The sequence below is a fragment of the Solanum stenotomum genome, chromosome 6, assembly GCF_019186545.1.
Source record: "Solanum stenotomum isolate F172 chromosome 6, ASM1918654v1, whole genome shotgun sequence".
NCBI classification, from domain to species: domain Eukaryota; kingdom Viridiplantae; phylum Streptophyta; class Magnoliopsida; order Solanales; family Solanaceae; genus Solanum; species Solanum stenotomum.
In genome coordinates, this window is record NC_064287.1 from 56,924,601 (window position 1) to 56,936,796 (window position 12,196).

Sequence of the window (12,196 nt, forward strand, 5' to 3'; positions counted from 1 at the left end):
TAATTTTTACGAACAATTTTTTATCACCCTTTTTTAAATCGAGTGTCTATTAAAAATCGTTCCTCTATCTAAGTACACTTTATCTTCACAGCCGGAACAAGAAATTGCTAAAAGAAGAGTGTAACTCACTTCCAAAGTAATAGATTTCCACTACATTCTACTTGTTAGCAATGAAATCAAGAAAGCCAAAAGATCCATTCTTTCATCATAAAAGGAGAACATTTATTACATAAGTGAAATCCACAAAAAACACTAAAAACAGAATCCAACAAGAGACATGTCCATGTCTTCTTTTTATTTTTTCTCCATTCGATACATGAAGCCTGACTAAATACTCCTTAACAAAGACGACTCTCGTGTCTTATCATTCCAATCCAAACTTGTTCCTAAGGTGAAGGACAAACTCACAAACTTTCTTAGAATCAGGAAGTGCCTTAGAAACACTATCCCTTTCCAAACACCTTTTCACCCATGAAATCAATTTGGGACATTCTAATTCAACATTAAATTTTCCAAATGTTTCATAGGCAAGAAACCAACTATAGTAACCAATCAAAGATACATCAAGAAACCCAAAATTATCACCTCCAAAATATGGTTTGTCACCAAGTACTCCTTCTAGCAATTTAAGTCCATCTAAAAAGTCTTTGATTGCTTGCTCTTGTTCTTCTCCTTTTGTTGCCCATGTCTTTCTTGCATATTCATGTACCTTCATTATTTTGCACAATTGAAATTATTCAATCCAACACACTTTTCTTTTTTTGTCTACACAAAATATATTACTCCTTCTGTTCCTATTTAGTTGTCGTTTTAGTTTTTTCTTCTTTTTTCTTGAATGAAAAAACATTAATCATAAGAGACAAGTGAGACTTGCTCAAGTGGTTGAGCATCTCTACCATCGATCAGTAGATTGAGTGTTCAAGTCGAGCTAAAGGGTGAGTGAAAACATTATTAATCCTCTTTGAATTAAAAGAAGAACATTATCTATCCTCATTTACCGCTCCTTAATTATATCACAATTTATATTATTGTTCAAATCTCAAGAGTCAAACTAGTAATTTTGACCGTAAATTCAGATGAAACTTTTAAGCTTTTAAAATGAATAGTACAAATTAGTAATTTCAAAATCAATAACTTTAAAAGACTAAAATCCTAATTTCTCATTGCCTTCAAATCCTGATTTTCACCTCTAAGAAAAATCATATTATAACTAGTACTATATTATTTATAACGACTATAAAATCAAATCTCTCCTTTCGAGCGCGAATAAAATTAAAGCAAAAAAGGAAATAAAATTATTATTTTTTTACTTACAGTATTGTCCATATAATCAGACCAAAACCAAGCTTGAGCTTTCTCATAAGGATCTTTAGGAATTAACAAAGGACCAATTCCCTTCCAAACATCATCAATATATTGAATTATAACAAGTGATTCACAAATTGATTTTCCATTATGAATTAATACTGGAATTTTCTTGTGAATTGGATTCATTTGTAAAAGCAAAGGGCTTTTATTCTTCAAATCTTCTTCTTTGTATTCATATTTTATACCTTTTTCTTCAAGTGCAATTCTTGCCCTCATACCATACATACTACACCAAAAATCTAATAAAATCACTTCTTCTTCCATTCTATTTTAGAGCAAAAGTATTGAATACTAATGTTATTGATGAGTATTGACTATTGATATGAAGCACTATATAAAGAGTTTTTTTAGAGTAACGTGCATCATCAGTGTAAATAATTTTTATATAATATTATAATCACCTTTTCAAATTGTATTAAATAACATATTTTATTTTCAAATGTCGAAGGACATATTTTATGAAGGTTTATTTATAGAAATTATTTTAATGATATGATAGTATAAAAAATATTTATATAGATTGTGTACAAAATATAAAGTCATATATCATTGAGTCCTACATCGATGAGATATTGTGGATTTTGTAACCTTTTATATGGTTTTGATAAATTTCACTTTATAAGCTAGTGTTTAATATTGTATCAGATTTAATGTACAATTTTTATCATGTATCAAAACTAAGCACATTTCAATATTCTCTTCATCTCATATTAGTTATTCACTTTTTTTTCTATACATACTTTAATAAATCAAAACTTGTAAAGATTATATTCACTCATAAAAATTTCCTATGATATATTATTATAATCTTTGGTCACTAATTGATCTTGGCATTCTTTATTCGTTTTTTTCTTTTTTTTTTGCTTTTACATTTGTTTAATGCAATTAGTGACTTGTTATAATTAATATGATTTATATGTTTTGCTTTTACAATATTCTTTATTGAAGAATCCCAAATATTTTCTTAAGAGGTCAAGAAACATCATTAGCGTCACAAAGATTTGATGAGATCCAATTACATCTAGCTACAGTTTCACTCAGTGTTTAATATTTATATTACATTTTTTATTTATATAACCCTTGAAATTTGAAACTTCAATATGCTAAGTTTGTCTTCATCCAAAGAAACAAAGTGGCAGGTAATATAATTTGATCTCAAATTAGTATATTTGTTTTTGTCTTAATTTACGTGATATTATTTGTTTAAATATAAAAATTAAGAATGAGCAATTTTTTCTAATATTTATAATCTAAAATAAGTCTTAAATATTTATATAATTTAAATTATTTATTAAAAGTAAAATAAAAATATTAAAATATTTGTAAATATAAAAAAATATTTTTAATAAATATAGACATTTGATACTGTTTCTATAATATTGAATATTGAAACTTTTTCTTGACGTTAGTGGTGTCGGCAAGTTGGGCTATAATTGAGTGAAATAAAATAAATTGAATATTAAATAAATAAAATCATACCCCACTCAATATTTAATCCAATTTAGGAGTGTTAAATAGGTGAGTTGAACTGAATTTAAGTGGATTATTCGCCCAAATATCTCTATATTTGGTAGGGTCTTTAATTTTTGCGCCTCAAAATCATAATCCATTCGCCTCTCTCCATCTCTCGCTCCTTTTTCGCTCTTATACGAGTGAAATTAGAGCGAATGAATACACTCCCTTGCATTTTTTTGTGTTTATATCTTTGTATACTCATGTATTGTATTTGATGATCTAGTCTAAATGTGTGCATGAATACAATATAACATAAATGTTTAGATAGATTATATCATTCTTCGTCGTTGTATAATGTCACACATCCATAATTTGAATAATAAACCTATAAGAAAGTAGGATACGAGGTAAAGCAACTATGAAAATGTACGGCAAAAGATTAAAAATAATTATTAAATAACAAATAAAGACAAAATGAGAAGAAAATATTAAGGTAACGACGTGATCACAACAAATCGGTCGTTACGTAAAATGAGTCTTTTCGTCGTTGTCTAACCATTGATTTAAACGATATGATACAATAGAATTTAAGTAACAATCAAAACAAACGTTGTATTTAAACTGACAATACAATACAACGGGGAACAACCATCCACAAACAAGGTGTAAAGTGGCTTTAGGTTGAGCAATCAACAAACCATTTTTTCCTTTTTTTCAGTTTCTGTGTTGCTGCACAATGCATGCAAGAAGCATCTTCAATTAGTTAGTTCAGAATAAACAAGTAGTAAAATAAAGAATCAGAATCATAGAGTAGCTTTGTTGGCTGTTCCAATATTCCATCTTTGCTTCAGCTGATTTTCTTTTGGAACTCTTCTAGCATTACCAAGCATCACTCTTTGAGCCATTCTTCCCCTGCTACCAATAGAGATCCTAACTTTCTCCATTCCCACGTTTACGCCAACTCTTCTGATGTTCTGCTGCATAGGAGACTTGAACTGCATTTTCTTCTGAAGACTTCTTCTCAAGACACTGTTGAGCTTCTTACTGGCTGTCTTAAGCTCTTTAGGACTATCCTGTGGAGTTGGTTCAGGTAAGCATTTTGAATCAACTCCATCAGCATCTTCCATCTCCTCTGATTGAATTGATCTCAATGGAAAAAGTGGAGGAGGCAACTTAGGTACAGCTGACAGAGTGCGTATAGGAATTAGAGAGTTACGACGTGGAGCAGGTGTAGGAAGAATCCTGTGTGCAATCGGGCACATAGAAGCTCTCCCCAACCTCTTTAGAACAACTGGTTGTTCATCAATATCTGGATTGTTTTCCTTGTTTTCTTTTTCAGTCAGGTCATTGTGCTTCAAAGGCCAATCTACAGTAGCAGAAGGCACCGAGAGTTTGTAGGAATTGTTCTCAGTAAGTGGTCGAGGTATATTAAGTGGAAACTTGTTTTCATCACAAGTCTTTAGAGCAGATATTTTGCTGGCAAGTGGTAGCCTCGTAGGTGCTGCATCTTCCTCCTCATTCTGTTGTCTCATATGCTGTTGCTGAAACTGTTCAGCAATTTTAGAGTCAACGTGCTGTCGAGCAAGCTTTCTCTCTACAAGAAGTTGTGATTCTAGTTCTTTAATCTGCACATCATATTAACAGTCTAATCAGCTAAAATGTGATATGTAATAATTTCAAACTTAACATGTCTGAATAAAGTTTGAATTCAAACCTTGTCCTGAAGGCTTTTGTTTTTCATATCCTTTTCTTTCAACTTAATATCCAAGCCATGAACTGTATCCTCCATCTTTTTCATCTGAAAATCTTTGTTCTTCATATCTTGTTTGCCCTTTTCGACCTGACAAGGTAAATAAAATTTTCGAAAGGCAGGGAGATTAGTTTAGAGTAAACTTTAAAAAAAAGTATGTAAATTTCGAAACAGAAATTTATGCTACCATCTGTTTGTATTTCAGAAGCTCTATACTATCCACTTGCTTCTTTGCTGGACCTAGCTCTATACCTCGAACTCGACTTGCAAAATTTAATGAGCAAAGAGTCTCACTCAAGTCATTCTCATTTGGACTGATCTGTACAAACATCAATGTTTTTGAATCTCCTCCTGTAAAATAAAAAGCTTATCAGGTCCTAGTTGTTTATAGTTTCTTCTGAAGTTCATGAATCAAGCAAATCAAAGATAATACCTAGTGAGTCTTGGAGCAAATGAGTAAGTTTCGAGTTCCTATTAGATGATGAAAAAAACAAACATCAGAAAGGAAGATATTACCAAATATATTGAGAATGTGCGCAAGAATATTGCAAGTACCGGAATGGAATATGTGCGCTTTTTGTTGCAAGTGAAGATATCACATCTCCAAGGGCAGAAAGAGATCTGTTTATATTTTGGGTTTCTTTTAACCTTTCACCCTGTACTTCTGTCTTAGCTATCCTCTCACTTCCTGCTAGATCAATTAGCCACAGTTTGCTTCTTGTGCATTCCCCATTTAGTAAATTCTCCCCCTTTACCATGACACAATGTATGCTACATACAATGCATCGGATTAGTAATAGTGACATAATGTGTACACAAAAGAAAAGCTACCATAAATTATGATGCACAAACCAATGCGATCGGCTGCTGTGCTCATTTGCATTGGTTGATCCAACTGCCCTCGCATTGCTACCAGTTCGTAAGGCTTCCCAAACCTCGTTCATATTATTCACATGGGCCTCAACTAGCCCCGGAACATGATGCATTCCTTCTCCATCTTGCTTTATTTCAAGCCTAAAATGAAATCATGGAACAACATGAAATTGTCATATGGTAGTTTACTATTAGACTCAAATTTTCTGTAGTCCACCATAAAGAAATACTTAGTTGATCATTCTTAGCCATACAAGTATTGTAAACTGACATACAATCATATTTTACTAGCTACATTGTTCTCTTGTTCTTAACAGCTTGGCAAGTCTCTGAAGTATTATTCCACTAGCTTGTAAACAAAGTGAGCAAATTATTTTGTAATTACCTTTTCACGCCTTGTTGGGATCCTGAAACTAGCAAATCTCGAATCTGCTCATTGTATACTTCCAAGACGCTCACTGATATTTCGTAACGAACTGTGTTCTTTCGCTCCTCAATAATGCGGAATAGCTCCTCAAGAGTCCGGTAATTGACCCCACGAGACTCTTCTGTGCCCTCCATTGTAAATGTCTTGCCAGTTCCTGTCTGGCCATAGGCAAATATGCAGGCATTGTACCCATCTAGAACTGAGGTTGCCAGGGGAGCAGTGTCCTCAAAAACTTCAGCTATTGTAATAACAAGTAAGAGGAAATCGTGTAAATAGGGAGAAAATGATTTTTCATCAAAATAATTGGTTCCTACAGTATCTTAGATAAGTTGGCGACAACTTGTTTATCTTTGTTTGGTGCTTACACTTATCCAGAGCAAAATAATGAATCCTTTTCTGTAAATGCTATTTAGACGCAATAACTTCAGATATGTTTTAAATCAAGGACTTCTTTCCTGCTAATGCCTCCAAATTGGATGGTTTTCTAACCCCGTGAACTTTTTTTTTCTTGAGAACGGATTACATTCCTTGGATTCAAAATCACTTGTTGACAACAATCATAAATTTAGTTTAAGTGAAAGTCTAGCATTATTCTTAAATTAGTCCCATAGAGGGTCTTTTAGTACCATTGAAGATGCTCCCTTAGATCATGAAGTACTCTTTCTAGCACTACTCTTTCAGCAGTATGCTTAACTTAGCACTATGCTCCTTAGCTAAAGTGATTGCTTGCACTAGTCTCAACTTACATCAAGACTGATTGCGGTGTAGTTACCTTGGTTGGCTTGGGGGCTAAAAATAGCATCAAATTTGAAGGTCTTTTTAGATGTGCCGTTGGACTTCACATTGAGTTCCCCATCCTTTGCAGCTTCAAAGTCAATCGTCATTGAAGCTCCTGCAGCTGTCTCTTCGGCGTTCAAAGGCCTACACCGGCAAAAGACCTTAATGTTCCCTGAAGCAATCCAATAGAGTTAAACAAGTATATGATAATGAACTAATTGCTCTTATAAGTGTTATAACATACTGATCCCCTACCTTTTAAATCCAAAACCTTGTTATAAAGTTCCTTCTGTTCCTTAGCACCCTTGATGAACTTGATCTTGAGATCTTCATGCAATTCAACTTGTTCCTTTACTGTGATCATAAGAAGAGGAATGACAAACTCATAACTTCACTTCCAACGACGCTATTAACATAAGTGAACTCCAGTGGCTAAAACATATTTACATTTGGACTGAATGGTAGAGCTCATATCTGCAAAATCTGCTAGGAATTGCTGCTTATATGTTGAAGCTTCCTCAGATACTTTAATCTGATCCATTTTCAAAATCTGCAGAAAAATACGAATAAAATCAATAAATTTCCTTATAGGGTACGAGAAACATATGAAACAAGCCTAAAAATTAGTTACCTTCAAATTCCTTGTCAGATCTCTCAAGGATGAAAACCATTTGCTCTTTTCTTTCACTTGGCCCTCAATTGCAAAAGCTACAGGCCAGCAATACTAACATATTAGTTTTGGAAAAGTTTAAGCAGTTCTATTGAAGAGAAGATATTTCTGTACCGAGTGATCCAACGTGCATTGACTTGCGCATGAGCTCATTCTGAAGATCCTTTAAGGACTTACAAGCTTCAGCACATTCTTTGCATTTCAGTTCATTCTCCCTTTTAAGTTCCTCCACCTGCCTCTTTACTTCTTCAAGTTCCTTTTCCTGAGATACATTTGCTAATTGAAGCTCACCATCTGCCTTAATATCACCATTTACCTAGATAATAGCAAAACAAGAATATAAATTCGAGCTTCTAACGATTCTTAACCACACTCCTCTTTTATAATAAATAGGCCATTAAAGACTCAAACCTCTAGTGAGTTTCTTTGTGGAGAATTTTCAGAAAATTCAAGTAATTCACACTCTCCGGTACCTGATATACAAGCATACAAGTTACTCTAGTTTATCAGTATGTCAAGAAAAAGATGGCATGGAATCAAATCACAAGATGTTAAAAAATAGTTACATATTCTAATAATTTCTCAACTTACATTTTGAATAATGTTTCCTTATAGAAATGCCACAAACAATTGGCATTCCTATTACCCCTTCAAATCTTATGGAAATCCCTTCTTCACCATCAACATGAGCTTCAAGGTCAGATATCAGCAGGGGTTTATTTGCTCCCACACGAGCAAAGATGTCTAATGACGAAATAGCCTACACAAAATTTCAGCTCAAATCCAACATTAAAACTGCAGCATTTGCATAACATGAAAGGACAATAATTGGACTAAAGGTCACTGATTCTCACCTTGTGCTCTTGAATGTAAACATCAAAAACTCTATCTCCAGTAGAATCATCAGTCAAGACTACCTCCACAAAATGCAGATCAACTAGATAAAATCCAGCACTTATATTGTTAAAGTGGTACGAAAAATTCCCAACGCGTGCAGTCTGATATACACTAGCACATATACTCTCCTCAATTCTGGTGTCAGTACTCAGAACATTGCCTCCACAGAAATATTTATCCTCCGAAAATTGAATGCCACTCTCAGAACTGATACAATCTGTTGATCCAACATTAATGCTAACTATAGGCACTGAAAGTTCAGATGAGTTCTCTTCAACCCCTGGTGGAGAAGGAAGCTCAAAATGAGCTGGTAGACACAAATCTTCATCATTTGATCCCTGCCAATCTGTTAACAACTTTGTAGCAGCTTGAACCTCTTCAGAACCCTTAATTCCATTTTCTAGAGAAATGGAGCAACCCTTCAAAAACTCAGGTGAATCTCCATAGCTTCGAGCAGGAATATCCGGTGATCCAGTACAAATCACCAAATCAGGAGATGTTAATGAAAACCCCAACACATCTCTACCTAGTAAAAATTTCAAGAAACAATCAATAATTCAAAATCTTGAAGAAAAAAACCAAGAAAAAAATCAATTCTTTTTTAAATATCCCACCATTAATCACACTTTCTGCAACTGGGTCCTTGAAATCTCCAGCATTACACCCTTCGAACAACCAAATCAATACACATAAACCACAATCAATCAACAAAAAAAATCCCATTTTCAAGAATTAAGTAATACTCCAAAAAGGGGTTGCATAATTACCTTCAATCTTGATTGGGGTACAACAATCAGAATCTTCCATCACTGTATTTCCTAAATCACACGACGACGAAAAGGGGTCTGCCAAAATAAACAGAGTAAGACAATAAGCTACAAAAATTAACACCAATTTGTGTGTAAACAAATCAAATAGCTTACAGTATTTGTTAAAGCTAAGCGATAGTTGTTGTTGTTGGGAAGAAGCGTCAGTAATAAGAAGTGGATCATGCCAGTCATTAACATCCATTGATAAAAAGGGGGGAAATCTGAGAGTTTTGAAATGAAAAAAAAAGGGTAATGGGTAATCAAGAAAAAGGGAAAAAAGGGATTTTGATGCTTTTTTCAATCTTCACAGAGAGAGAGAGAGAGATGAAGAAAAAAAAAGTTGCCTTTGAAAGGCCGGTGATTTCTCCAGTTTCAGTGTTATGATGAAAAACGAACGTTGCTCTGTTTTTTGAAATTTGAAAAATAGTAGACCGGGACAATAATAAAATTCTAAATGGGGTTAGCAACCTAGGATTCTAATTAAACTTCCATCGGGATCTCGGAGATTTGATTTTGTAGTCTTTTATCGATTTTAGTTTTATATTTTTTTATAAGAGATGTGTAATTTTTGGTGTAACTCGTAAGAAGTTTTTATTTTCTATATATAATATAAAAGATCTGAAAATAATATTTACTTCTATATAATTTTTGATAAGAGATTATTTCCTTCAAACTATATCATAGGTAAGTTTTAAGTTAAGGTGAAAATGTTTATTAATTAATTATGATTTATAGTCAGTTTGACCAAGATTTTGAAAAGTTAAAAGTGTTCTTGTTGGAGTTTTTATTTAGAGAATCAAGGTGTTTGACTATATTTTTAGAAATAAAATAAGTGTTTTTGAATAGTAGGAGAAACTATAATTCATAAGTTTCCATTGAAGCGTTTTTAAAATCTTGGTCAAGCACAAATTGTTGTATTGATTAACGTAATTTTCAAATTAATTAGTTTAATATCGATTGTTTTCTTCAAAAAAAAAAATTTTCTTTGGATAACCACTTGTAATAAAAAGCACTTTTCAAGATACATCGATTTTAAAAGTTTTTGCAAAATAAGCTACATTTGTGATAATCTTTTACCTTGACAAAATTTATATATCCAGGTACATGTACTATATAAACCAATGAAGATAAACTTAAAGAGTTCAAAATTAAAAAAATCACTTTATTTGCTCCATAATACATGCTCATTAAGCACAAAAATGCAATGATAATACAGGTAAAATATTTACTCTTGATTGGTCAATAGAAGTGAGTGTTCATTTTTATATTCTATTTCAACTTTTCATTTACCATATATTAATGTTATTTCAACTTTTCATTTTTATATCCTTTTTATTTATCTATCCCCTTGTTATATATTTTTGAGTCATATTTTCAAATCTGGAGCAAGAGTGTTGCAGCCAACTAGAGTATCTGAAAATTCATTTCTGAGACTAGAGAGTGTATAAAATCTTCTATCCAAGTCATAATGCCACATGTGCTCTTTTCATTTGACAATATAATCCTAAACTTTATCTGAGAATTCAAGATTTCTTATGTCAACCACAACTTCTCTGTTTTCCACTAGCCCCACACAACACTTGGTGGCCTATACCTTTGTCCCTTATTTTGCTTGCCACCTTGTGTCTACTACTCTTGGGAAGCTGAGTGCTTATTCTTCTGCAACACAAGTCAATTGTTTTAATCAGAAAACAAAAAATGGCAACACAGGCATTGATATCCTCATCATCTATTGCATCCTCAACTGAGGCTGCCAGACAAATTCTAGGAGGAAGACCTTTCCAATCTCCAATCAAGAAGGCTTCCTTTGTTGTAAGGGCTACTGCCACTCCACCTGTTAAGGTAACACCCCTTTCTTCTTCCTTTCCTATATAAATAACAAGTACATTGACATACATGTATATATAATGGTCGTGTTGTTCGAGACAGCATATAGCATTGTTTGCATCTGTTGAGGTTTTCATCCCACTTCATTTACTACTAGGACACCCATGGGCTACATTTGGTTTTTGTGTGTATGGTATATAACAGTGGAGTTTGAGTCAGCTTTGCCTTTTGACTAGTCCACCAGGTACTCGTTACCTCTCACCAACATAAGCATATGGCATCGTTCGTCTCATTTGAAGCCTAGAATCTGGGGTTTTCAACTCACTTCATTTACCGTTAAGCTACACCATTGGGTCACATTTGGTTTTATGTATTGATATGCTTTTGTGTTGAACAGCAAGGAGCAAATAGGCCTCTCTGGTTTGCATCCAAGCAGAGCCTTTCATACTTGGATGGCAGGTAAGACTTATGAGACTCTCACTTAACCCTTCTACCTACATTGCCTTGCTAACTTCATTGTATGTAATCCACAGCCTTCCTGGTGACTATGGATTTGATCCCCTGGGACTGTCAGACCCTGAAGGTACTGGAGGTTTCATTGAACCAAAATGGCTAGCATATGGAGAGGTCATCAATGGAAGATTTGCTATGTTGGGGGTAGTAGGAGCCATTGCGCCCGAGATTCTTGGTAAGGCTGGTCTCATCCCAGCAGAAACAGCCCTTCCATGGTTCCAGACAGGAGTGATTCCTCCAGCTGGAACATACAACTATTGGGCGGACGGTTACACACTATTTGTACTGGAGATGGCACTCATGGGATTTGCTGAACACAGAAGATTCCAGGACTGGGCCAAGCCAGGTTCTATGGGTAAACAATACTTTTTGGGGCTAGAGAAAGGCTTGGGAGGCTCTGGAGACCCAGCATACCCTGGTGGACCTTTCTTTAACCCTCTCGGGTTCGGAAAAGATGAGAAGTCTATGAAGGAGTTGAAGCTCAAGGAGATTAAGAATGGAAGACTAGCTATGTTGGGTATCTTGGGTTACTTCATTCAAGGTTTGGTAACTGGAGTTGGACCTTACCAAAACCTCCTTGACCATTTGGCTGACCCTGTAAACAACAATGTCTTGACCAGCCTCAAGTTCCACTAAACAAGGAGCAAATCACCCTGTTTTAGCTACCCTGTTCTGATATGTAACATTATGTGCAGATATTATTTTGCATATCATTGTAATCAGCTAAAAAGGACCTGTCAACTCAAAAACCTGTTTTTCCTGAGTTTTAGCTGTTAGCTTCCTGCTGCAGTTTCTGCAGCATTCTTTAGGATCATGTGTAAACTCGATTC

General features: G+C 34.1%; 3 protein-coding genes across 4 annotated transcripts; 1 reads left to right on the top strand and 2 right to left on the bottom strand.

Moving 5' to 3' along the window:
- Positions 1–182: 182 nt before the first annotated feature.
- Positions 183–1,643, bottom strand: LOC125867702 (probable glutathione S-transferase). The gene is made up of 2 exons (XM_049548269.1): positions 1,315–1,643; positions 183–709 (listed from the first exon to the last, which is right to left on the bottom strand). Exons 1-2 carry the CDS (start codon positions 1,630–1,632, stop codon positions 365–367), a joined length of 663 nt encoding a protein of 220 aa, XP_049404226.1. The 5' UTR covers positions 1,633–1,643; the 3' UTR covers positions 183–364.
- Positions 1,644–3,439: 1,796 nt separating this feature from the next.
- LOC125868310 (kinesin-like protein KIN-14Q) lies at positions 3,440–9,455 on the bottom strand. Of its 2 annotated transcripts, none has more exons than XM_049548958.1 (18): positions 9,141–9,455; positions 8,985–9,062; positions 8,832–8,882; positions 8,175–8,743; positions 7,912–8,080; positions 7,732–7,793; positions 7,435–7,636; positions 7,282–7,358; positions 7,098–7,200; positions 6,906–7,004; positions 6,646–6,822; positions 5,832–6,111; positions 5,426–5,587; positions 5,129–5,344; positions 5,007–5,044; positions 4,761–4,924; positions 4,538–4,663; positions 3,440–4,448 (listed from the first exon to the last, which is right to left on the bottom strand). In XM_049548958.1, exons 1-18 carry the CDS (start codon positions 9,226–9,228, stop codon positions 3,627–3,629), a joined length of 3,483 nt encoding a protein of 1,160 aa, XP_049404915.1. In that variant the 5' UTR covers positions 9,229–9,455; the 3' UTR covers positions 3,440–3,626. The 2 variants fall into 2 exon arrangements, with proteins under 2 accessions (XP_049404915.1, XP_049404914.1); XM_049548957.1 differs by having other exon boundaries at positions 8,832–8,885; positions 9,141–9,454.
- Positions 9,456–10,577: 1,122 nt separating this feature from the next.
- LOC125866771 (chlorophyll a-b binding protein 8, chloroplastic-like) lies at positions 10,578–12,129 on the top strand. Its single transcript, XM_049547122.1, has 3 exons — positions 10,578–10,868; positions 11,251–11,312; positions 11,387–12,129. Exons 1-3 carry the CDS (start codon positions 10,725–10,727, stop codon positions 12,000–12,002), a joined length of 822 nt encoding a protein of 273 aa, XP_049403079.1. The 5' UTR covers positions 10,578–10,724; the 3' UTR covers positions 12,003–12,129.
- Positions 12,130–12,196: the final 67 nt, after the last annotated feature.